Source organism: Pygocentrus nattereri, chromosome 9 (assembly GCF_015220715.1).
Source record: "Pygocentrus nattereri isolate fPygNat1 chromosome 9, fPygNat1.pri, whole genome shotgun sequence".
Taxonomy (NCBI): Eukaryota; Metazoa; Chordata; class Actinopteri; order Characiformes; family Serrasalmidae; genus Pygocentrus; species Pygocentrus nattereri.
The window spans coordinates 42,167,642-42,193,827 of NC_051219.1; the positions used below are offsets into that span (position 1 = coordinate 42,167,642).

The window sequence follows — 26,186 nt, forward strand, 5'->3', positions numbered from 1 at the left end:
TAGTTTCCCGGAGAAAAGTTTCTAAAAACTAGGAGGAGCCGACTTTTAGCCGAGTGCCATTCTGTACGCATGGATCTGAAAAAGCCTCTGTGAAAGCAGAAAACGACCAGGACCGATTGTTTTTAGAGTCACTCCAGCGATTCAGAAGTTCAGCAACCGCTCTTTAAACCTTCATTTGAAAAGACGTGGCTTTCACAGAGCAGATTTAACTCAAAGATGTATATATAAATGATATTTATAGTGTTTATATCACTGTTGTCAGAAGAAAACCGCGTATGGTAACTTTACAGGAGAGGGGAAAAAACATACATTACTTTTAATGCAGGTCAATGGAACCAGACGTACTTCAAAGCAATTTTGGGTTGTTTCTTTCAGTCCATTCACCATGAAATTTGCATACAATTTAAAGGACAACAGGTATTTTCAAACGGTCAAAAACTGAAAAATGTCAAAAGTGGAGATATAAGGTTTTCTTCCAACGTGTGTGTGTGTGTGTGTGTGTAAATTATATATATCTATAAAAATATAACACCATGCGGATTATATTGCAAGAATAACATGGTGTACCAAACAATACAAGCTGCTAATTTGCTAGTGGAGTAATTAAATGTGTTGCATGCAACTTACAGCGTGCAACTAGTTACACCGAGCAACTTTTACTGTGTAAAGCCAGGCTGAAGTCTGTACTGTTAGAATGCAATGGCTGGAGTTCAGAACATGCATTACATATAAATATATTTGTTTCTGGTAAACATCACAGGAAACGTGTTCCATAACAGCACAATGGCTTCTACTATAAGGATGCTCCAAATCAATGTTTCCGGCTCTTTTCTAAGTGCCAGCATGTGCACTGAAATTGTCTGTGGTGATGGATCATACGATACAGATTCAGCAGATCTGCGATCAGGCTGAAAAATGCTGGAGTATTCCTTTAAATGCAGGCGAACAGAGACTCCCCATCCACAGATGTTTGGAGGGGAAAAGCACAGTGATGTTTCAAAACAGCTGGTCAGCCTTCACAGTCCTTTGCTAGGGGCTTGGATTCAATTATACTTTTATTCAATTTTAAGTTTACAACAATCAGTTCATTCCAAGGGACACTCGAACCATGGGGGATGAGGAATAAAAACACCCCTTTTCAAGAGTAAAAAGGGAATCTAAGGCACCTTGGAACCCCTGATGTTTTGGTATTTGTTGACCTGCAGTTCCCCCACTCTCACCCGTCCAGCTCAGGTGACCCAAAGAGAACAGCATCTACTTATTACAGCTTTGACACATGGGTCCAATCCAGAAGCATTCCGCTGGCCCTTCTACCCTCACGCGGAGGAAGGGCCACATGCAGAATGAGCCACTGAGCTGAACCGATGACGTAGCGTGCTCTCTCACTCACCGGATAACACTACAGCGCATGCCTTGAGACGAACAAGCAGAACGGCTCGCCCCCCTCAGCTAGTGGAACCCTCCTAAAGTGAGAGCGTTTAAATTTGTTAATCCTACAACTGGGGGAAAAAAAAAAAAACCTTAACTAGATACGACCTAACGTGTACGCATCCACACACGCACCACAACGTGCTCCCGCAATGCCAGGATGGTGTGTGGTGGAAAACTTTCACTCTCACAAACAGCACACAAATCAGAAACCTGCAGCTCAAGTAAAGGGCCTAAGCCATGGAATTCAGTCTCGGTGCCACTGTACACTGAGAACGAGGACGTTCTTAGTGAATTAGTAAGACTATACGCTGAAATTACACCAACAATTTTTTTTTTTGTGCTCCGAGTGTCACATCTACTCACATCTAATGACTTCACAATGGAAAACTTCCATTTTCTTATTTTTTTGCATCTTTGTGTTTCAACTACGACGGCGTTTTAGGGCCACTTAATAAAAATAAAAAGACTTCGAGGAAAAAAAAGTCGTAATATTTCAAGGGGAAAAAAAAAAAAAAAAAAAAAGTCATAGAATTACATTAAAGTGGCATTAACACCAGGAGAGGTCAGTATTGTGGCCAAAGGCTTTGCGAAAGGAAGGCAGCACCTCCTTTTCTTAAATGAGAGACGTGAGTTGGTGGAGGATTTCACCCATAAAGAAACACTCAGTCTCCGTCTCTCCTGCACACCAGCCTGTTGTTAGTGTAAGAAACGGCTGAGCAGTTTATCTAGAATAAAGAGCCAAACGGACTCGCTGCGTTTTGGAAAGTCTGTGTTTTGCTGAAGGAGAATCTCAGGCAGGGTCGTCTACATGGCTATCAGTGGCTACGTCTCCACAGCGTTCAAGTTTCACAGACGGTGAGGAGATAAATCAAAAAGCTGGATCCACAAAGAGACAAGAGTGAGAGGAACTCTGGTGCACCAGTACAGCAACAGAGACCCCGACGTGTTTTGGCAGCCCCCTACAGTTAAACCACTTTTACGCTTGAAATATAACGACTTTTTCCTCGAAATATTACGTCTTCGTGTTACGCTGTCGTATTTAACCCAGCTGCATGGAGCGAGTATCAAGTGGTCCTAATAACATCTGCCAGCATTATAAAACTGGTCTCAAATCAGAATCAGAGAAGGAGAGGAAGACGCACATCTTCCTCATCCTGGACAGGGACTCTAACAATATTCTTCAGCTTGAAGTTCCAGCACATGGCCTCCCACAGTTCAGCCATCAAGTTTGTCTGTCTGTCTGGGAGGATGAAGGGACTGGAGAAGTGAGGATTTAGGGGTTAGGGGGATGTCATTTGGGCACAAGACCACGGGACTGGGGGTAGAGAGGGGATCCCGAGCCAGAGGGGCTGTGGGCTGCAGTGGGAGTGCTCGCCTTCTTGCCTGTTTTGGGACGGCTGTGAAAGAGGGGGTTGGGGGTGGGAGAATAAAAAAAAAATAATAATAATAATAATAATAATAATGAGGTTATTTAAAAGGGGAAACAAACTTAAAAAAAACAGCTGAACACAAAAATAACAGTAAAAGTAAATGCTATAAAAGTGCAGGTGATAAGCAGAACAGACAGGAGCAGAAAGAGGAGAGAGCATTAAAACAAAGGGGAGTGGTTCTCACCCTGACTTGGGCTTCTTGGAGAAGCCCCCTGCCATGGCACCTGGGCCCAAGCCTGGACTGGAGCCCATGTTAGCGTAGAGGCCGGAGGCATCCACCTGGATCTCGTCCTCCTCCCTTAGTGCATCCTCCAAGGCCGCTGCCACCTTAGGAGCAATCACAGGCTCTTCGTACTCCTTAGTCGTGCGGGAAGGCAAGTCCAGCTCCAGCATCAGGATATTCTCGGCCTGAGTGTGAAGGAGGGAGCAGGGAGAGTCACTTAAAATCGCCAATTCCGAAACAACAATTAGCCACCCAATGAGATGTATTATGACGTTTATGTGGCCTGATATTTTGATCCAATCCTGAATATAACCTAACAAAATTTTGTCTGAACCCAACCTGACCCACTGCACCAAACCAGCCCCCAACCTGGCAAAAGTATGTTCTTTCTTCACTGTTCTAGTACAAAACAGTTCCAGCCTAAAGGGAACAGCAAGATTACTAATGAGCAATTTTGCTCTTGATACTTAGTACCTTCCAACTGACAACCAACATCTCTAGCTCAAATCAAACGTTACCCCCATGGACCCTCACAGAGCAGGTACTGTTTGGGTGGTGGATCATTCTCAGCACTGCAGTAACACTGACGCTGTGTTGCGCTGGTAAGAGTGGATCAGTGTCAGTGTCAGTGTCACTGCTGGACTGAGAATAGTCCACCAGCCAAAAACATCCAGCCGGCAGCATCCTGTGACCACTGATGAAGGACTAGAGGATGAACAACACAAACTGTGCAGCAGCAGATGAGCTGTTGTCTCTGACTTTACATCTACAAGGTGGACTGACAAGGTAGGAGTGTCTAATAGAGCGGACAGTATTTAAAAACTCCAGCAGCACTGCTGTTTCTGATCCACTTGTACCAGCACAACACACACTAACAGACCATGTCAGTGTTACTAATAATGAAACAGATGGACTACAGTCTACTATACTAACTGGTCATTTTATTGTGTCTTTCTATCTACACACATTATCCAATTTCTCAGATCCAATTACCATAGGTTCCCTTTGCAGTTGCTCAATTACAGATTGTAGACCCCCTTTACCCCATTAATCAATGGTCAAGCACCCCTACACCCCCAAACAGGACTACAGCGTAACCCTGTAGCATGTTGTGCTGCAGAGTCTTTTAAACCATTCAGCATCACTCCTTTGACTAAAGGACAACAAACACAACAGATAAGCCACTGTTTCAAAATTTACCACTACAAGGTGGACCAACAAGGTAGGAGTGTCCAATAAAGTGCAGTACACAGGGTTAATAAACTTCAGCAGTACTGCTGTGTCTGATCCACTCATACTAGCGCAACACAAACTAACATGCCATCACCACGGCAGTGTCACTGCACTGCTGAGAATGATCCACCACCCATGTGTAGTCGTGGGCCTGATCACTGATTCACAACTGGCAAATTATCCAGTGGCAAAGTGTAATAGAACCACAAAAACAACATCTTTAGTGTACTTGATAAAATGGACAATGACTACAACCACAAGACAGCTGTATCTAATAAAGTGGCCAGTCAGAATATCTATCTTTAGCTTTTAATCTAATGACACTAGGCAGATGATGGACCTGATTACCACTGATGATCACACACGCAGTTGAGAAATCCCCCTCAGAAGGGACTGCAATGGCAAGAAGACGCACTCCCACTACCAGAACCAGAACCTCAGAGACCAGTAAAGCAAATGCATTTCCAATGCATAGTGACTAAGCCTGCTAATAGGCAACACTTGGCGAAGGGCAGCATGGTTTTAATTAGCCCTTTGCTTTCCTAACCCGGGAATGACATCACCATGGTGTGAAGAGTGTCACACACCCTGTATCTGGCATCAGGCCGCATCATCATGGCCATGCGAGCGTGCTGACTCAGAGGCCTCCTGTAGCCCACTGCAGACACCGGTCTACTCATCATCTGCTGATCACTGAGGGAGCGAGGGAGGAAGAGAGAGAAAATTTAGAAGCAAGAGACAGATCGCTGAAGAAAACACATACAAAGAAGTAAACACAATCATATGCTCAATAATTAGACTTGGGCCCAGCCAGCTGTGCTATTATGCAAATGTGTCTGTGTATTTGCATACTCTTGAATGCGGGTGATGGGTCTCATCTTCCAGGTGTCGTCCTCCTCGTCAAAGGTGGCCCTCACGACGATCTTGTTCTTCTCCTCCAGCGGGATAAAGTTCTCAATGATCAAATGCCTGGTGGGAATGACCCGAAAGACAAAGGTCAACACGAGCGCCCTGCAGGGACAGCCTGGCAAGCAGATTGTAGCCCTAATTAAGTCGTTTCCAATCCTGTTTTTAACTGCCTGTAATGGGGACATCAGCAGTGAAGCAGTGCTGGGTCCTGACTTTTAGCCAGTCTGTTTAATCATGCAGACTAAATCGGGCCAGAGAGCCTTCGCCTTAAAAGAATGTGTGCTATCCATCTCTGACTAGAATATACAAACACTCCACACTCGTACTAATACGCATAGGCGCAGCCTAACAAGACAGCGAACGTGATTTGTGCGAAACTAGATCAATTGATTTTTTCTGCAGGCTTTTAAACAGATAAAGAGGGTGGGATACATGGGGATAATGGAAGTGTGAGGAAAAACGAGTCAAAACAATGTCAAATAAAAGAAATAACTAAAAAAAATTGCTGAATAAAGGAGAAATGGAAGAAGATAAATCAATAAAACGACCAACGAAAGCTTTTCTGTGTGAACGATGAGAGAAAACAAGAGGGAGATGGAAAGTGAAACGTGTTCATACTTTAGTTTGAGCTCTCGGGTCAGTTCGTTCTGCGTCTGCTCCAGCTCCTGCCTCTCTTTAATGTGGTCCTCTTGGACATCATGAATCTCTGCCTTTACTGCTTGTAGCTTTGCAAAAAGCTGGGAGGGGAAGAGCAGGAGAGGGGGGAGAGAAAAAGAGATGATACTCACCATAGCAATAGCAGCACAAGAAGCATACACAAGCTCAGCCAGGCGGACATAAACGACTCAAGCCTAGTCATGTATGAACGGGGAGTTTCTGGGACAGTTGGCCTCAAACAAACGATTTGGAAGAGCCGAGTTTGGAGCTAAAAATAAACCTGCTCACGTACGCTGGATCTTGCTTAATCTGTATTTGACAGCGCCAGTGAAAAAACATTCACGCAGCAGCAAAGCTACGCAGAACGGAACTGCTTCCAACAGACGAACGTCGACGTTACTCATACATATCAGCAATGGCCTTTTCGCAGAGGAGCTGACCACCACTGTTTTGTGCCAGCACTTCCTCAAATCCAGCACAAGATCTGCACTAATCAAGGTTTATGCATCATTTTATCATGCACACTGCACTCAATAGGTACTTAAACAAATATATTACTGATAACCACCGCCTTGACAAGCATTTGGTGATTATGTGACTCATATTGAATTAAACCTTGAAGACCAGAGGCATTACATTAAAATCCAGTAAGGTCTAGTTAAAGAAAATTTCCTCAAGCAAGGCTTCTTCTTCTTTCGGCTGCTCCTTTTAGGGGTCGCCACAGCGGATCATCTGCCTCCATCTTGCCCTATCCATTGCCTCCTCTACTTTCACACCAACCATCTCCATGTCCACCTTCACTACATCCATAAACCTTCTCTGAGGTCTACCTCTTCTCCTTCTACCCGGCAGCTCCATCTCCAACATTCTTTGCCCAATATATCCACTATTCCTCCTCAACACATGTCCAAACCATCTCAACCTGGCCTCTCTGGCTTTATCTCCAAACTGCTCCACCTTCACCGTCCCTCTGATCTGCTCATTTCTAATCTTGTCCAGCCTCGTCACTCCCAACGAAAATCTCAGCGTCTTCATCTCCGCCACCTCCAGCTCAGCCTCCTGTCTTTTAGACAGAGCCACAGTCTCCAAACCAGACATCATAGCAGGACGCACTGCTGTCTTGTAGACCTTCCCTTTCACTCTTGCTACTATCCTTCTGTCACACATCAGTCCTGACACCCGTCTCCACCCACTCCATCCTGCCTGCACCCTCTTCTTCACCTCTTTTCTGCACTGTCCATTGCTCTGGATGGTTGACCCAAGATATTTGAAGTCATCCACCTTTACGACCTCTACTCCTTGCATCTTCACCTTTCCACCTGCCTCCCTCTCATTCACACACATCCTCAAGCAAGGCAAACTTGCCTTATGATTCAGTGCCATATCCTGAACACTGAACTAGCCTAGTAGTTAAACCAACAAATTTCCCTCTGACTCATTTTCTTCTCCGACTGCAGTGTCATGCCTCGAGTCTCACCTGTCATCGTAACTCTCAGATCTGATTGGCTGAGTAGCATCGCGTGTAATATTTACAACACATGCGACTGGTCTGTGAGTTTCCCAGACTGCCAAACCGGTACCGTATTGACTTGCTATGTTATGCTGATTAAAATTGGACCATCCCATTAAGTTAAATAATTCTCCATAGTTTAACGGTTATAGGTCCAGGTCCGTGGAGGACAGCGTCTGGGTCCGGACTCAGACTGCGATCCGCCTATTACCGACCTCCGCTGTAGACCCCCAGCTTCCAATAGTACAGCTTTACCTTTTTCAGTTTCTTGGTCTTGATGTCGACTTCTTGTTGCAGAGAGCTGTAGGTCTCCTTTAGCTCGAGTGTCTCTTCGTCGCGACACTCCATCTCCTGCTGCATCTCCCGCTCACGTCTTTTCTATTTACGCAAACCAATGAAAGACACTTCAGTATGTATGGTTTCCCTCAATGTGTTTTTCCAAAACCACCGATCACAGCAATCTTTGTAATTGTTTACATTGACATTTACGGCATTTGGCTGCCGCTCTTATCCAGAGCGACTTACAATTGGATCATTTTACACAGGGAGGCCAAGGTGGTGTTAGGAGTCTTGCCCAAGGACTCTTATTGGTATAGTGTAGGGTGTTTGCCAGGTGGGGATTGAACCCCAGTCTACAGTGTAGAAGGTAGAGGTGTTTACACAATATTTTACAATATTAAAACACTATTTGACTGTAATAATGCATTTAAGTGAGAAATTTACAATTAGGTTACCATATATCTGTATAATCAATTAGTTAGGATGTGAACAAAGTCATTCAGCACGGCTTGATGTGACATGCCCGGTTTTAGAGAACTGCTTAAAGTCGTGGTGATAAGAATCAGACTCTAAAGAGCTCGTCACAAAGCTATTAGACGAAATGCTTATGAAGACTAACTCCTGAAACATTGTTTTACAATGTTTTTTAGTTAAGGTTTTGACCTAATATGCATTTTAAACATACTTTCATGAAAGAGTGGCGCATACAGGGAGTTGTAAGGTGTCGATTTACTGGTCATTTTGGATTGGGAATTATATGGCTATATTTGAGATGCAGACAACACGGCCCACGGTTCCCATCATCGTCACCATCACCTAAAAGAAATACATGTTTGTCTACGACTTCTCTTAATATCTCAATGACTGAATTATCCAGAAATTTTGAAAAAACTGGTGGAATTCCCCCTTTATAGCTGTTACTGCTCATACTGTTGGTTATCACTGTGAAGGAAGTCCTCAAGAGAAGATAGAAATAGGAGCAGAAATTCTGCTGCTGTTATTTACAGAAGGCACATTTGCACACAGATCATGCATTTCAAATCAACAATTTGGACACGAGTCTCCTGGAATAGACGCATATCAAACGCTCACGAGGCTCGAATAACCAATGCCTTTTCCGGCAACCTTGAAGACAGAGGCATAGCCCTGCCTAGGCTTACTACTGGCATACTGGATGCCTTTCCTGGACGTTATACCTGTTCTGCTATCTCGTGCCTCTTCTGCTCCAGAATCCTCTGCTGCTCATTAGTGTGGTCAACAATGTTCTTTCCTCCAACCAGCAGCTTGCTCTCCATAGCCTAGAGAATGAAAACATGAAAACAACGCCAGAAATAACTGTTATAGACTAGGATGGGCAAGTTCACCACTACCTACAGTCTCTGACAAGGAAAGGCTATTAAGATGTGAGATGTGCATCACTGCTAGACCTACTGCATCTGCCTACCTTCACTTTGGATGCCAGCATCTCCAACGCCTCCTTTTCTCGATGCAGATCGTCCATCTTCTTCTCCTTCTCCCTGAGTAGTCGCTGCTTCTCTTCTGCTACCAGGCTGTGGTCCTCCATGATGGCCTTCCTCTCCTTCTCCAGCTTTTCCTGTTGCTCCCGCCAATAATCAGCATTGTTCTTGTCCCCATCCACCCCATCTTCGTCGTCGTCATCATCATCATCCTCCTCCTCCTCAGCATCATCATCCAGCTCCTCTCCTGCCTCCCCGAACTTCCTCCTTCTCCGTTTCTTCTTCTTCTTCCCAGATCGTTTCTCCAGCTGTTCCTTCAAACGCGCGATCTCCTCCTGGAATTCCCGCAGGAGGGCATCCTTGGGGTCTTCGTTGATACGAGGTTTGTTTTTGATGTTTTTGGCGCGGTTGGAGTAGCGTAGCGTGGTGAGAGTCTCCTCCAGATTGTAGGAGGCTGGTCCGATGTTAGCCACCATGACCGTTCTGGCGTTTCCACCCAGCGAGTCCTGGAGCAGTCGTGTGAGCTTGGAGTCTCGGTATGGGATATGGGTGCTTTTTCCATCCACCAATGCCGAAATAACGTTACCCAAAGCAGACAGAGAGAGGTTAATCTTGGTGGCCTCTTTTAAACGTTCACCCTGGGCACCTGTCTTAGTCTGCCTTTCGCTGCCCGCCAAGTCGACCAAGTTTAGTTTCCCAACCCGGATGTGGTTCTCCCCATCGGGGCCCAGCTCACTGCACTCGATAGTGATGACAAATATGGCATGAGAACGGGAACTGTGCTCATTCATGTTGGTGGCCCCAACTGAACGGTTCTGGTTTCCAACATTCATAACGTGTTCGATCTCCCTAACGCTTTTAGTGACGAATGAAGAAAGATCTTTGACGTAGACTCCCGTGTCAGGCCGCTCCTTCAGCTCCAGACGACGTGACTGGTCCCTGGATAACAGATCCCTAATCTCTTCCTGGTAGATCTCCAGGTAAGACGCCCTGACCAGGTACTGCTGGTTCTGTGAGCGTGAGATGTGTGTGAAAATGTGTTCGAAGGAATTGGGGATGACTCCTCTCCTCTCTGGGTCGTTGCGCACCCCTTCCATAGTGTAAGTCTTCCCCGTGCCCGTCTGCCCATAAGCAAAGATGGTGCCGTTGAAGCCCAGCAAAACAGAGTCCACTAACGGCCTGAACGTCTCATCATAGAGGTCGAGCTGCTTCGAATTCCAGTCATAGACAGAGTCAAACGTGAACACTTTGGGGTGCTCGTGAGCAGACGCACCTCTGGGATTTCGCACTGCAACCTGTCCTAGCTTCACGTCCACAGAGACCACCCTCTCGAAGTTGGCGGCGCGCTCCTTCTCGTTCATGGGGCGACATCGCACCACCACCTTCACGGACTCTGAGCTCTTGCTTTTGGACATGACGGCTCCTACCTCCACCCGCTGTAATGTACTGGCTTCTATTTATGTCTATGCACTATCGTTTCACAGTGATGGCACCACCAGCATCAGAGCCTGGGAAAAAGAACGAGACAGCTGAATATTTAACAAACGATGCAGCCCGAAAACAGCACTGAGAATGGCCTGAAAACCAGAGTCTGGTAGATCAGCTCCAACATGAAGATTACGGTTTAACGCCCAATATGCCAGGGACTTTGAGTTAATCTGAGGATCTCTTACTTGAACAGCAGATCCGGATTTATTTGTTTGTTTAAGATCAGATTTCGTCCTCACGGTCATCACAGACTGGAAAACCAATTTCCAGTTTAGCTGTGTGAGATAAATGTTACTAGCTAGTTAACTTTCCAAAAACAGTAACTTCACAGGAGAAGATAAGAACCTACTTTACTTCTAATGCAATGTCAATGGAACCAGCAGCGTTAAGTAGATTATTGTCAGAGGTGGAAAACTCAGGTCCAGAAAATAAAAATCCTACCCGGGATTTTGTTCCAACCGGCTGGACAGCTCCGCTAGCGGTTTGATCTAACGAGACAAGCCAGGCGGTTGGCACAAAATCCCGGGAAGGATTTTTTTCAACTTTCTGGACCTGGATTGTCCACCTCTGATTGTTGTGTACTGTAATAGATGCATTTAGCCTCGTCACTGTAAGCAAACTAGACGTCGCCCAGCGGGAAAACGTATCTAGTTGGTCCCTTTGGCTCATCATAACGTTACATATAAAGCGATAACTTCGACTTAGATGGAGCACCAGCTAATTAACGTGACTGGGCACTAGGTGCTAAATGGGGAATCTGTAGTCCTCATTAACTCAGCCAGCCTGCCGAGCTCACAATAAACACGGAGAGGAACCGCTAAGTGCAGGATTTCGTCGAATTAGTCCACCAGCTAACGTTACACTACCAACCACGAACAGCAATGTTCACGAGAACACGACAAACCTGGGTTAACGCGCTAGCTAAGCAGCTATAGCTTAGCCAACTAGCTAAGACTGTTTACAAGGCGGATTTAAACCGTCGCTCCTACCTCAGACACACGTCCCGTCCGAAGCGCGCACGGCTGAGGAGCGATGGAGTAAAGTACGCCACCCGTTTATCGCACAAACCACACAAAACGCGTATAACGGCTTCTGACTGCGGGTCAATCAAAGCGGAGCTCCTCAGCAACCGCGGCCTAGCAACGCCAAACACTCCGCTTACCGACCAGCACAGCGGCTAGCGGGGCTCGGCTCGGAACCGAACAGGGGAAGGTTTTCCTCAAATAACCACCGCTTTTAGGAACCGCACGAGTCGGTTGAGACCCAGTTCTGTCTGAGCTGAGCTGAAACGGGGAAGAACCGCAGCGTTACCCGTGTTTGAAAGCCTCCCTCTCCGTCAGCCATTTCTGGCTCCGCTCCGCTCCTCTCCGCTCGCCCGGCCGCCGCTGGCGCACTGAGGGAGCTGTTTCCCCGCAGCTGCTCGGAGCCTCTTCGCCGGTTTCAAACGCAGCGACATTCGTGACCTACTAACATTAAAGAGCCCGTCCTCCACTTTTTATAGCGCTTTATTTCCTCCTCCGGGTCTCCCTGATAACTAAAAGCGGCCGGAATTCATTTTTAACTAACAGGCACGCAAAGATCTGCACGCAGCCCTGATGACATCCTGTATAAAAATAACGCGTGGCCACGACTTGTTAACACATGGGAACAAGGTCCCAATTCGTGGCCATGACTTAGTAAGGCGTGGGAACAAGATCGCGGTTTACAAAGTCATTAGGACCTAAGCTGTTGCTGTAATTTCTGAATTGTTATCTTGAGATAACAAGATAAGTAACTTGATATCTCAAGATAACTTTGATGTCTTGAGGTTCCAAGAAAACTAACTTGGTGTTTCAAAATAACAACCCAGAAATTCTAACAAGATCATTGTAACAAAAAAGTTATCTACAGAGCCCCGCTGGTCAATTCCTGTATAAATCAAAATAATGCGTGGCCACGACTTACTAACACATGGGAACAAGGTCCTAATTCGTGGCCATGACTTAGGAAGGTGTGGGAACAGCAGTTCACTATATCGTTTACTATATCATGGCCATGCATTAGGACCTCCTCCTCACGCTTTACTAAGTCATTCCCACACCTTACTGTTTTGGTAACATCATTTTTTATTTAAACAGGATGTCACCAGCAGGGCTAAGTAACTTTATTTTAAGATAATTTAGCTATCCTGAGATAAGTTAACACGAGTTAACAAGTTTGTTATCTTGAGAAAATGAGTTATCTTATCTCAAGATCATTTTGCTATCTTGAAATAAGATCTCAAAATGATAATTGTTAAAAAGTTATCTTGTGATCTCAAGATAATTTTTTATCTTCAGATGACAAAATAAATATCATGTTAAGATAACTCATTTGAGATCACAAGATAATTCGTTACCTCAAGATAACTTGTTATCTCAAGATAAGATATGTAACTGGTTATTTCAAGATTAAAAAAATGTAACAATTTTGTTATATTGAGATAGCAAGATAATTAACTTGTTATCTCCAAAATAACAATCCAGAAAATTATAACTACCTCATGGCCCCTGATGTATATCATCCTGTATAATGTAGACCCGGAGAGTGAGTGTGAGAGAGAGAGTGTGTGTGTGTGTGTGTGTGTGTGTGTGTGTGTGTGTGTGTGTGTGTGTGTGTGTGTATATATATATATATATATATATATATATATATATATATATAGATAGATAGATAGATAGATAGAGAGAGAGAGAGAGAGAGAGAGAGAGAGAGACCGGCCACTTTATTTGTTTATATGTTCAGTTGCTTGTTAACACAAATAGCTAATCAGCCAATCACACGGCAGTAACTCACTGCATTTAGGCATGTAGAGGTGGTCAAGACAACTTGCTGAAGTGCAGACCGAGCATCAGAACGGGGAAGAAAGGGGATTTAAGGGGCTTTGAACATGGCGTGGTTGTTGGTGCCAGACGGGCTGGTCTGAGTATTTCAGAAACTGCTGATCTACTGGGATTTTCACGCACAACCATCTCTAGGGTTTACAGAGAACGGTCCGAAAAAGAGGAAATATCCAGTGAGCGGTCAGTTGTGTGGACGAAAATGCCTTGTTGATGTGAGAGGTCAGAGGAGAACGGGCAGACTGGTTCCAGATGATAGAAAGACAACAGGAACTCAAATAACCAACCAGAATCTCTGAGGAACGTTTCCAACACCTTGTTGAAAGTAGGACACAAAGAATTAAGACAGTTCTGAAGGCAAAAGGGGGTCCAGCCTTTTACTAGCAAGGTGTACCTAATAAAGTGACTGGTGAGTGTAGATCTGCAAAATGATTAGTGTCATGTTCACACTTAAAGCAGAAAATATTTTCAGTGGGTAAGAATTTTATTATTTATCTAAAAAAAGTGGCTTTCATTCTTCAGTTTAGCACAGCAGGAATATCAAACTGGGAACTTTCCAGGCCAAAGACCTGCGTGGATCAGAGTTTATCCTCATCTAATGCTCTGAATTCAGCTCCTGCAGGCCTTGCTTATTGGCTGATGAGCTGAATCAGGCGTGTTTAATGAGGCAGTGTGCTGAAGTCTGCAGTGTTTTGGCCCACAAGGATTGGATCCTGACACATGTGGAATAAGGCGCTGCCTTAGGAGGTCCAATCATGATGCTGCCCCAGAGCACTAGATCTTCCTCGCTAACGTTTATACAGGATGATTCAAAGAGATTCATCTGAACGAGGGGGTCACAGAGTCTGAGAGGAGATGAGACCCCTGAGCCAAAAGCGTTCTGCGTTCTCCACGTCAATAAGAGTGAATCTGTCAGAACTGTGCAGCCTGATTTTCATCAGCAGTGAAGCTCCAGCAGCTCAGAGCGTTCGGCGCTGGTTCCACAGCACTGGATGATCTCCGAAATCCCACTGAAAGAGCCGTGAGAGCAGCGACGCCCGACACGCTCAGTCCAGTCTGGGATGAGTTTGACTGTGGTGTTGATGTCGTCCGTACAGCTGGAGGAGGTTCAGACTGAGACCTTGTAGAATTACATAATAAACTTTATGCTCATTTAAACCGTTTACAGCTCACTGCACTGATCTGTGATGATTTACAAGTGAAATGAATCATTTAGAAATCAGACGAATCTTTTTGAATCACCCCGTATGTCTGACTCTCTCTGATACTGAAATTAGAAACCAGGACACACAAAGCCAGAAAATACATAAGATCAGATCCATTATTGTAATTCTGTAATCCTCAATACAGTGAGTTCGACAGAGTGGCCAACCTATGAATACATTGAACAAACAAATCTAAAGTCTTAAAACCAGACTGCCATCTGACTCTCTATCCATGTACTATTACACAAAGTCAGAAGAATTAAAATTTGTATTCTTTTCTTGAAAATGCAATATTTCGCTGCTGTCGAAACCTCATATCTCCAAAACGGTCACTTTACAGGAGAAGGAAAAAACACGCTTTACTTTTAATGCAAGTCAATGGAACCAGACGTCATTCCAAGTAAATCTGGCCCGTTTCTTTTGGTCCATCCATCATGAAATTTCCACTCAATGTAAAGGACAACAGGCACTTTTAAACTACATCAAAAACCGAAAAAGGACAAAAATGGAGATTAGGTTTTGTTCCGACAGCAGTGATATGGAATGATGTGCCTGAAGGTGCTTGAACTCAAGCTACGTGTTGTAGTAGTGCTAATACCTCGTGTCATTACAAGATAAACAGGATACAACAAGTTTGTCATGTAGACAGTGCGACTAAAATAGAAATACGAAGCATAACAGGACCAGTTTGACCTGCTCGGCACTTTTAAGGTCAACAACCTTTCCTTTAGTGTGCAGGTTCATTTCAACACAAACCAACGGACTAATTCTGGCCCCCAACTCCACTATAATTAGCACCCACAGGATCGTTTACTGCACCTCTAGGAGGAATCACTTTCCATCTGTATGGATAAATCACACAACTCTTACTCCCCATGTGCTACCTCTGCATGTTACTAAAGCTACGTAGCCTATTCATCAGAAAAGGCTGTCGACGGGACTCATCTACAACGTTAGATTGTGTCTAGAAGGCCAGAGCTAGGAAAGAGGACCAGAGCCTCTGCCTCCACTGTGGACTCATAACTCACGGGAGGAGACATCTGAGCTCCTGCTAATTCATCCGGCATGCTAAAAGCAAAATATAACTTTCCGAGAATGCCTGACACACACCGATCAGGCACGTTATGACCACCTCCTCGTTTCTACACTCTCTGTCCATCTTATCAGCTCCACTTACTGCATAGCTGGTCTTTGTAGTTCTACATTTACAGACTGTAGTCCACCTGTTTCTCTGATACCCTGTTCTTCAGTGGTCAGGACCCCCATGGACCCTCACAGAGAAGGTACTATTTGGCTGGTGGGTCATTCTCAGCACTGCAGTAACACTGACGTGGTGGCGGTGTGGTAGTGTGTGTTGCGCTGGTGCGAGTGGATCAGACACAGCAGTGCTGCTTGTTCATCAACCGGTCAACAAGCGGATAAACTTTGCTTTTTAGACTTAACTGTTCTTTGATGCTGCAGCCATTTCTATCGAAGTGTCTAGGTTTTTGGTACAGAAACAGCAGCCTAAATGTTTTGAGTCTCAGCGAAATTGTGACTAATGTCGAGTCAGATTGGCTTAAAAGTCGCCTGAATTCTGATCTGGCTGTTGGCATCAGATACGAATCAGATTTCAATACCACATGTGAAAGCGTCTCAAATCGGAATAAAAAAAAAGTCAGATTGTGTGGATTTAGGTTTAGCTGTTCACGCTGACACACGTCTGCATCACATATGAAGAAGAGGACTGGATTTGGGCCACTTTTACCTAGGTGTGCGTAATAAACTGCCAACTTAGTTAACATGGATTTAGCTTTTCCTTACTGCCGTACTGGAATTGCCCACTTTGCCCACCACTGAGCTCTTATTTCAGATTTATTTCAGATTATTTCAATTCTTTCTGTTGGAGGAGAAGAAACGAGTGAGAGAGGAAATCTGGAGTGGAAATCTGTTTGAGAACCGTTTTTTGTCGAACAATTCATCCTGTTATCCCAAACGTCTTGTGCTTTCTACGCTGATTAAAACACTACATCTTAAAACGTCCTTAAAATGTGCAGAGCCTTTCTGTTCTGTAGGAACAAAACCAACCACCTGAAATCAGTCCAAGGCTCCGTCTAAAGCTCATCTTTTTTCTTTTTGCCTGGATAGTCCATCCCAAAGAAGGATGAGGGCCTGTCATGGATGTCTCTTTCCCTCTTCACAAAGGCTGAAAAGGATGAGACACAGTTCCCTATGAAGTGGTCAGCCTGGCCAAGGATGTACAGGTCAAGCTGAGCCACGTCTGGGCGAAGACTGACCACCTTGACCTGTGATCGGAGAAGGATAAGGAGATTAGAAAGAGAGATGAAGTCAAAGCCAGAGCTACATATAGACCAATCAATGACGACTAACAATTACATTCGTCAATAAACAACTGTACCATGCGACAACAACATCTAGATCAATAACTCAAGACACTGGGGTGCAGTCAGATCGAACAGACCCAAGGTGGTGTTGCTTTTACAGCTAAACTCCTAAAAGCAACAGCAAAAATAATAAAATAGTGGCTTACATTTAAAAACAGAGATCTTGAGCACAAATATCACACACTATCTAATAATATTAGCAACATTTGGTCGTTATAGACTAATCATTTCAACAGGCTCAGTCACCTCTCCTTTGAAGGCTCTCTCAATGTCAGCACTGTGGGACTCCGAGTCGGTGGCGATGTAAACAGACTGAGCTTTTGTCTTTTTAACCCAGAGTTTGACGGCACGCAGGATCTCCGGCAGGTCAGGCAGACACATGGTGAAGGTGAGAGGCAGCGCTGTCTGCCGGTCGTAACCCACACACTGCGGCGAGGCCATGAAGTGAGGGCCAGCATCCCCCGACTGCAGCAACTTACAGGCGTTTTGCTACCGGACATACGAAAAGGAAATTACATTTGAAGCACCTGAATGTTCAAAGGTTTGGAATCAATGTCAAACTAATATGGTTTCAAAGAAAGTGTGAAATTAATTTAAGATTAAGAGACCCTTATTAGTCCCACAACGGGGAAATTTCACCTCTGCATTTAACCCATCCGTGCAGTGAAACACCACATACACACTAGTGAGCACACACACACACTAGGGGGCAGTGAGCACACTTGCCCGGAGCGGTGGGCAGCCCTATCCACAGCGCCCGGGGAGCAGTTGGGGGTTAGGTGTCTTGCTCAAGGACACCTCAATCACGTACTGTCGGTTAAGGGGATCGAACTGGCGACCTTCCAGTCACAGGGCCGGTTCCCTAACCTCCAGCCCACGACTGCCCCCTAACTAATTTAGTTAGTCCTGTGTAGCTTCATAGCTTTCTAGTAATTAGTAGGAAGCTGTAACAGGAAACTGTAAGCCATAAGAAATGTAACATCCAAAATCCCCCAGATTTAAATAAATCTGAACACACACACACACACACACACACTTACACAAGCAATAGAACATGAGAGGGAGTGTGTTATCGTGAAATAACAACACGGCTGTGATTTGGTCACCATAGATCGTAAAATGTATTGATAGGGAGGGGGAGGTATGACAAAAACGGCTCGAAACATCTGGAAATTCTCTCAATGTATCTTCAATCAGCCGAGTTTTGGCACTGAAGCCAAAAGGATGGACAAAATTCAGACTTCAAGATCAGACGGCTGCTACATTACAGGCGTTTGTCCATTACATTTGGGGCAGGCTGAAGACGAAAACTGTACAAATTCGACTTTTTTACCAGTCCATCAGTTTAATGTCCATATTGGATGACAAGTTTAGACAAATGGTTACACAATGCAACTGTAATAAAAGCGTTTTGTCCCAAACACACATCGCTCACCCAGTCTGATCCGATCCGGAGGTGGATGCCTACGTAAGGCCTAGGGAGCAGAGTGCTGATGTGTTTTTCTCCGTCCTCCACCATCATGTCAGCCCATACCACATAGCGCTGCAGGCTAATATGCTCCTCCAGCACAGGGAACTGTGCTGGGGCTCCAGGCATAGCCAGCACGGGGTGCTCTGCTGGGGGGAACCTGGAAGGGGGCGAGAGGTCAGATGAATTCAGGTTGTATCCGAGCGAGTTTTATCATCAGTGATGGCGGGGAAATGCAGTGTAGGTGTGGCACTTCGACTGCATTGATTTTGGAATGTTTGGTTGGCTTTACACCGTGAAACTTGCACCAAACTTCTGTGGAACTGGTTTGATTACTCCACTAGTAAGGCAAATTAACAGCTTGTATTTACTGATATAACATTTCATTCTCTATACAGTCATATGTGTGTGTGTGTGTGTGTGTGTGTTAACAAGTAACTGAACATAATAAAGTGGCCAGTGAGATTATACATATAGTGTTCTGTATGTTAAAAATGACCAGTTAAGCAGCCATTATGGTTGTATTCGTGTCTCGATCATCTGTGCCTACAAACACTGTACGTTCATCAAGGACAGACTCACTGCCTCTGCCTTATGTAATCGTTTTCATCTCTTAGATCCCAAAATCATTTTCACTGTGTATAAAATTTATTGACATCCAGAAAGAAGAAAACGAATAATCTAACTATGATAACAGCTGGCTAACAAAAAGAAATCAAAGCTGGAGCAAGCTGTCATTGAAACAGCTGGTAGTTGAGCTAGATGGTTCAATCCCCACCTGGGTAGGACACCCTACATTACACCAATAAGAGTCCTTGGGCAAGACTCCTAACACCACCTTCGCCTACCTGTGTAAAATGATCAAACTGTAAGTCACTCTGGATAAGAGCGTCTGCCAAATGCCATACATGTAAATGGTTACATAAACATCAGCTTTGAGAAACTCACATTTCTTTGTTGTCGTGGCTCAGAAAACTGACAAAAAGAAAAACTACCAAATAAACTCAGGCAGGAAGATCTAAATTTCAGCCATTCAACAACAACATCCTGTGTTACTGGCTTGCCCATTGATCAGATGACAGAAGTCATTTGGAATTATGTTGATCATGTGACGTTTCGTTACGTTCTGATAAGCCGTGTCATGAAACTTGGTTCACAACATTGAAACAATGGCAAAAGATGTGGTTCAGTTTCCAGCAAGTTGCAAATGATCTAGAAGAGTTTCATGTAATAACTGAAACCGCATTAAAGTTTCACCGTGTAAAGTCGGCCTTAGTCATGCACGCATTTGTTTTTGGCCCCAAAAAAATTTGCACGCTACTGTTAAACATATTATTAAGCTAATTTTACATTAATTGAAAATAAAGCCTGGTGCTGTTACTGTGTAAATAACTTGGAAAACGATCAAATTTTCCAACTAATAATTGTTCATTTTCGAGATTTCATGATGATTCGTTACCAACTTTGAGCTGGTCACTCAAACTGAAATAAAAGCTGACGCTTCACTGCAGACCATCATTACTCATCATTAATATTATTCTTAAGCTTCGACACAGTCGTACCTTTTTATCCAGTGTGGTATGTAGTAAGAGCTGAAAGACAGGCCACTAAATGGAACAGAGTGCTCAAAATCCACTCCAACATGGTCCCAGAATGGACCAAACGGATTTCCATCCTGCAACCAAATCAAAACAGTTTCAGCTTGTCATTCCCCTCAATTGCCTGCAGATGGCAGTATTTCACTAAACTTGCTATCAAAAAGCCTGCATTAAAATCTCACACTCAGAAAAACAATAAAACCTCAACTAAGCAACTATAACATCAATTCTCAATGCTGGAGCTCAGGAATGCTCATGAAGCATTTTCTCAGTTGTCTAGCGTGCAGTTTACAGTTGGCATTAAAATGTGTCCAGTAACTGGATGTGGTTGGTATAGGGTAGTGGGTATGACCTCTGCCTTCTACGCTGTAGACTGGGGTTCAATCCCCTGCCTGGACAAGCACCCTACACTATACCAATAAGAGTCCTTGGGCAAGACTCCCAACACTGCTTTCATCTACATGTGTTAAATTAAATTGTAAGTCGCTCTGGATAAAAGCGTCTGTCAAATGCCATGAATGTAAATGTCTTTATATACACTTGAAGACAAGCGTAACTGGGTGTCTGTGAACGCTCTGCACCGCAACTGCAGAATCAACGTACACTGCTCAGGCAAAACATTCTGACCACCTCCTCGTTTCCACACTCACTGTCCATCTTATCCGCTCCACTTACTGTATAGCTGCACTCTGTAGTTCTACAGTTACAGACTGTAGTCCATCTGTTTCTCTGATACTCTGTTACCCTGTTCTTCAGTGGTCAGGACCTCCATGGACCCTCAGAGAGCAGGTACTACTTGGGTGGTGGATCATTCTCAGCACTGCAGTAACACTGCTGTGGTGGTGTGTTAGTGTGTGTTGTGCTGGTCTGAGTGGATCAGACACAGCAGTTAACAAGCTGCTGGAGTTTTTAAACACCTCAGTGTCTCTGCTGGACTGAGAACAGTCCACCAACCCAAAATATCCAGCCAACAGCGTCCTGTGACCACTGATGAAGGACTAGAGGATGACTAACACAAACTGGGCAGCTGATCCACTCGTACCAGCCTCGGTCCTGATCACTGAAGAACAGGGTAACAGAGTATCAGAGAAACAGATGGACTACAGTCTGTAACTGTAGAACTACAAAGACCAGCTATACAGTAAGTGGAGCTGATAAAATGGACAGTGAGCTTAGAAACGAGGAGGTGGTCAGGATGTTCGGCCTGATCGGTGTGTGTGTTTAACAACAGAGTAAAATCAGAGCGCAGTGTGTAATTGTCAATCTAAAGCAGTTGCTCTTTAATAGCCTCCGTGACGCCCACCAAATCCCCTCACACACCTTCATGGGGCAGCTCTTCTTGTCCAAACTCCTTTGAACAGCAGACTCAAAGCAGTAGGCAGTCCTCTGTCCCGGGGGCCAGTGTGTAGGGGCCAGATGAGCCATGAAATCCTCCAGACTCACCACACGGTGGTACTGCTTAAGCGGCTCAAGCTTGAAATACTCGCTGTAGGGGATGTGCACCTGTTGCAGGTGGATAGGAAAACTGTCAACTACATGTGGATAAACATCTCCAGCAGTCAGGCAAGTAAACAAGGTGGAGAGCATGAACATTACAGACACAACCTTTTCTGTCTGAGGGTCAAATTAACACCATAAACCCAAACTGGACTGAAGAAGCATGAGGCTAGTTAAGGACACTGGGGTTTTAACAGGATAGTGTGAGAATTCAGACACTTATCAGTTATTATTCTGGGCATTCTTACAGAGGCTATCCCGCATTAATGTACTACTGACTGCCAAATAAAGAACGGTTTCAGTTTTTGTGTTGCTCCGGGTGGATTTGGGCTGGGGGGGACTACACCGGAAGACAATATCATCGTCTATTTTCCCCATAATTTGTTACCTGACTAGTTGGTCTAATTTAGCTGCCTAAATAATTTGCTGTCCACTGTAGCTAACTGGCCACAGGTCAGCAAATTCTAACAGTGTTTGGATGACTAGCCAAATTCCAACTCGTAATTGGCCACTAACCCTTAACACCTCAGTGACTGTGGCCATACAAGGTACCACCGTAACCTGATGCCTCACACAGATTTTAACCCCAATTTCTGCCAGAAAATAAAAGCTTGCACAAAAAATGCTGCCTTAAGGTGGTTTATGTTACCATAGCTATGCCACGGATTCACTATGAGATCTAAGACACCCACATTCTCAGTCCTGATCCGGTTCAGAAGCTGAGCTTTTCTAGCCTTTAATTCCATTCAAATTTGGATTAGGACATCAGATTGTTCCAAATTAAGTCTCATATCTTTAGGGTAACCAAGACTTTAATATTTTAATGATTACAATTAGTTTGCCAGCCAAACTGCAAACATTTTTGCTTTTACTGTCTGTACGTTTCAGTACAAGTGTGACCAGTCCTGGTCTTGGAGATCTGCCACGCTGCAGAGTGCACCTGTAGAAGGCCTTCAGGGGCATTGGAACATCAGAGTCTTCAGGGTGGTGGCTTTTCAGGACCAGGAGTGAGGTGTTGTACACCTCCACCTCAGCACACAGCGTGATACAATTATCATGGTGACGCATGATGCTGCTTACATTTGTGTACGGCGGCGCATGATGCCGGTAAATAATCCAGGGGGGCACCGCCAGTGTCCGGTTCAGCGCTTTGGCAAAGGCCAGCGAGCCGAGAAAGTGGTCCGCCTGGTTTCCAAAGCGACCTGTGATGAAAGACAAACTGTGTTACATATGGAGTTAAATAAGTTTAATGAGAACCTGAATCTGACGTTGTGATTCTTTTTCAGGTTGTAAACTACAGGTCGAAAAATTCAGGTTGTAAAATTCTGGTCTGGAAACTGAGGTGGTAAAATTTGGGCTGAGAAATGCAGGGAAACATCTGGGGAACTCAGGAAGAGCAATCACTAAACATCTCTGGGAGTGGCTCGTTGTCACTGAGTACAGGCCGTTCGTTTACGTCTATGCTCCTCCTGAGTAACCCGGATGTTTCCATGAATTTCAGTACCTGAATTTTACCACCTGTATCTCTGGACCTGAATTTTACCACCTGAATCTCTGGACCTGAATTTTACCAACTGAATCTCTAGACCTGAATTTTACCGACTGAATCTCTAGACCTGAATTTTACCGACTGAATCTCTAGACCTGAATTTTACCGACTGAATCTCTGGACCTGAATTTTACCGACTGAATCTCTGGACCTGAATTTTACCACCTGAACCTCTAGACCTGAATGTTACCACCTGAATCTCTAGACCTGAATGTTACCACCTGAATCTCTAGACCTGAATGTTACCACCTGAATCTCTAGACCTGAATGTTACCACCTGAATCTCTAGACCTGAATGTTACCACCTGAATCTCTAGACCTGAATGTTACCACCTGAATCTCTAGACCTGAATGTTACCACCTGAATCTCTGGACCTGAATGTTACCACCTGAATCTCTAGACCTGAATGTTACCACCTGAATCTCTAGACCTGAATGTTACCACCTGAATCTCTAGACCTGAATGTTACCACCTGAATCTCTAGATCTGAATTTTACCACCTGAATCTCTAGACCTGAATTTTACCACCTGAATCTCTAGACCTGAATTTTACCACCTGAATCTCTGGACCTGAATGTTACCACCTGAATCTCTAGACCTGAATTTTACCACCTGAATCTCTAGACCTGAATTTTACCACCTGAATCTCTAGACCTGAATTTTACCACCTGAATCTCTAGACCTGAATTTTACCACCTGAATCTCTGGACCTGAATTTTACCACCTGAATCTCTAGACCTGAATTTTACCACCTGAATCTCTGGACCTGAATTTTACCACGGGAATTTTACCACCTGAATCTCTGGACCTGAATTTTACCACCTGAATCTCTAGACCTGAATTTTACCACCTGAATCTCTAGACCTGAATTTTACCACCTGAATCTCTAGACCTGAATGTTACCACCTGAATCTCTGGACCTGAATTTTACCACCTGAATCTCTAGACCTGAATTTTACCACCTGAATTTTACCACCTGAATCTCTGGACCTGAATTTTACCACCTGAATCTCTGGACCTGAATTTTACCACCTGAATCTCTGGACCTGAATTTTACCACCTGAATTTTACCACCTGAATCTTACCACCTGAATCTTACCACCTGAATCTTACCACCTGAATCTTACCACCTGAATCTTACCACCTGAATCTCTGGACCTGAATTTTACCACCTGAATCTCTGGACCTGAATTTTACCACCTGAATCTCTAGACCTGAATTTTACCACCTGAATCTCTAGATCTGAATTTTACCACCTGAATTTTACCACCTGAATCTCTGGACCTGAATCTTACCACCTGAATCTCTAGACCTGAATTTTACCACCTGAATCTCTGGACCTGAATTTTACCACCTGAATCTCTAGACCTGAATTTTACCACCTGAATCTCTGGACCTGAATTTTACAGACTGAATCTCTGGACCTGAATTTTACCGACTGAATCTCTGGACCTGAATTTTACCACCTGAATCTCTAGACCTGAATTTTACCGACTGAATCTCTAGACCTGAATTTTACCACCTGAATCTCTAGACCTGAATTTTACCACCTGAATCTCTAGACCTGAATTTTATAACTTGAAAAAGGTTCAGCGTCATGAATCCAGGTTGATTTAGCTCCGTAGCTACAAGGACAGCAGTTAATAAACAGCCACCGATCACAACAGTTCACGGCCGTGTTTCTGGCTTCCAACCCGATCAACGGCGAAACGACAGTAACTGTAACTACACAAACTTTAGACCGCACTGAGCCTGCGAGCCTCGGTCTGCGGGGGGGAGAGAAGAGCGTCGCACACAGGACTAAACTACAGCACTCACAGCTCCGCCACTGAAACCAGCCGCTCATCCGGATTTCCCCGTTCCACCTTAAACAGCGCCGCAGCTACCGGCGCCTGAGCGGCCAGAGTGTAACTCCTGCTCCGTTTAAGGTGGACCGGGCGGATTCGAATGAGAAGCTGCCTTCAGTTTCGTGTCACTGCGGTCATTTCGCTCGGCTCGCTGTGTTTACCCATGCACGGACAGTAGAGCACGTATCCGTTGTCGTCCCATGTTAAGTCCGAGGCTGTGGTCAGTCCGCTGACCGAAAGCAGCGCCGCGCAGATCAAACCTACAACCGAAACTTCACAGCGCTTTGGTTTCGCCGCCATTGTGAAGCATCCGCGCTCCCACAATACAGTGCGCGGGGCTCCTGGTGTGGTTAACTCGTGATGTGCTGCAGGCTGTCGGTACAGCAAGGGGGTCAAACAAAGACGAGGCCAGAGGGCATCTTATCAGCTCCACTTACTGGACAGGGTCACTCTGGAGTTCCACAGTTACAGACTGTAGTCCATCTGTTTCTCTGATACTCTGTTACCCTGTTCTTCAGTGGTCAGGACCCCCATGGACCCTCACAGAGCAGGTACTATTTGGGTGCTGGATCATTCCCAGCACTGCAGTAACACTGGTGTGTTAGTGTGTGTTGCGCTGGTCTGAGTGGATCAGACACAGCAGTGCTGCTGGAGTGTTTAAACACCTGCTGGACTGAGAATAGTCCACCAACCAAATATATCCAGCCAGCAGCGTCCTGTGACCACTGATGAAGGACTAGAGGATGACCTCACTGTCCACTGTCGGTCCACCTAGCAGATGAGCTATCGTCTCTGACTTTACATCTGCAAGGTGGACCGACAAGGTAATAGAGTGGACAGTGAGTGGACGCAGAACTTTTCACCTGGAAAAAAAACTGATTTAAGGTTCACAGTCGGACCTTAAAACCACTGCTGTACCTTTGAGGGAACGTTTACATTGTTTGTAGCTTGATGAATGAAAAGCGTACCTGCACCGGTACCGGTGTCCAGCAGACTGCGCTGATCAACTGAAGCGAGTAAAAGGTACAGAAACTACTGTAAACAAGATACATGACCTTTTTTTCCAAATTGCCCAAAGCAAAGCCAAACTGCATGTGCCGCACAGTAATAGAGCGGAATTCCCTACCAGTCTCATTGCTTAAAACTGAGGGAAAAATAATGT

General features: G+C 44.8%; 2 protein-coding genes across 4 annotated transcripts; both read right to left on the bottom strand.

Moving 5' to 3' along the window:
* Positions 1 to 415: 415 nt before the first annotated feature.
* Positions 416 to 12,200, bottom strand: kif3b (kinesin family member 3B). 3 transcript variants are annotated; one of them, XM_017720161.2, is made up of 9 exons: positions 11,929 to 12,200; positions 9,117 to 10,637; positions 8,869 to 8,970; positions 7,649 to 7,771; positions 5,845 to 5,963; positions 5,170 to 5,286; positions 4,905 to 5,010; positions 3,046 to 3,269; positions 2,723 to 2,828 (listed from the first exon to the last, which is right to left on the bottom strand). In XM_017720161.2, the coding sequence occupies exons 2-9, from the start codon at positions 10,542 to 10,544 to the stop codon at positions 2,723 to 2,725; spliced, it is 2,325 nt and encodes a 774-aa protein (XP_017575650.1). In that variant the 5' UTR covers positions 10,545 to 10,637; positions 11,929 to 12,200. The 3 variants fall into 3 exon arrangements, with proteins under 3 accessions (XP_037397091.1, XP_017575650.1, XP_017575651.1); XM_017720162.2 differs by lacking the exon at positions 11,929 to 12,200 and adding an exon at positions 11,607 to 11,873; XM_037541194.1 differs by lacking the exon at positions 11,929 to 12,200 and having other exon boundaries at positions 416 to 2,828; positions 9,117 to 10,544.
* Positions 12,201 to 16,521: 4,321 nt separating this feature from the next.
* On the bottom strand, positions 16,522 to 25,324 carry pofut1 (protein O-fucosyltransferase 1). Its single transcript, XM_017720163.2, has 7 exons — positions 25,186 to 25,324; positions 22,708 to 22,829; positions 21,451 to 21,633; positions 20,095 to 20,207; positions 18,500 to 18,692; positions 17,311 to 17,553; positions 16,522 to 16,965 (listed from the first exon to the last, which is right to left on the bottom strand). The coding sequence occupies exons 1-7, from the start codon at positions 25,322 to 25,324 to the stop codon at positions 16,774 to 16,776; spliced, it is 1,185 nt and encodes a 394-aa protein (XP_017575652.1). The 3' UTR covers positions 16,522 to 16,773.
* Between the last annotated feature and the right edge of the window lie 862 nt (positions 25,325 to 26,186).

Coding starts and splice junctions, on each gene's coding strand:
- pofut1 (XM_017720163.2), bottom strand. CDS start 25,324: ATGGCGGCGAAACCAAAGCGCTGTGAAGTTTCGGTTGTAGGTTTGATC. Junction 22,830..25,185: donor GCTCTACTGTCCGTGCATGG/GTAAACACAGCG, acceptor CTTTCATCACAG/GTCGCTTTGGAAACCAGGCG. Junction 17,554..18,499: donor TCCGGATCGGATCAGACTGG/GTGAGCGATGTG, acceptor TATGTCCGGTAG/CAAAACGCCTGTAAGTTGCT.
- kif3b (XM_037541194.1), bottom strand. CDS start 10,544: ATGTCCAAAAGCAAGAGCTCAGAGTCCGTGAAGGTGGTGGTGCGATGT. Junction 5,964..7,648: donor AGACCAAGAAACTGAAAAAG/GTAAAGCTGTAC, acceptor TTCCCCTCCCAG/CTTTTTGCAAAGCTACAAGC. Junction 5,011..5,169: donor CCCATCACCCGCATTCAAGA/GTATGCAAATAC, acceptor TCGCTCCCTCAG/TGATCAGCAGATGATGAGTA.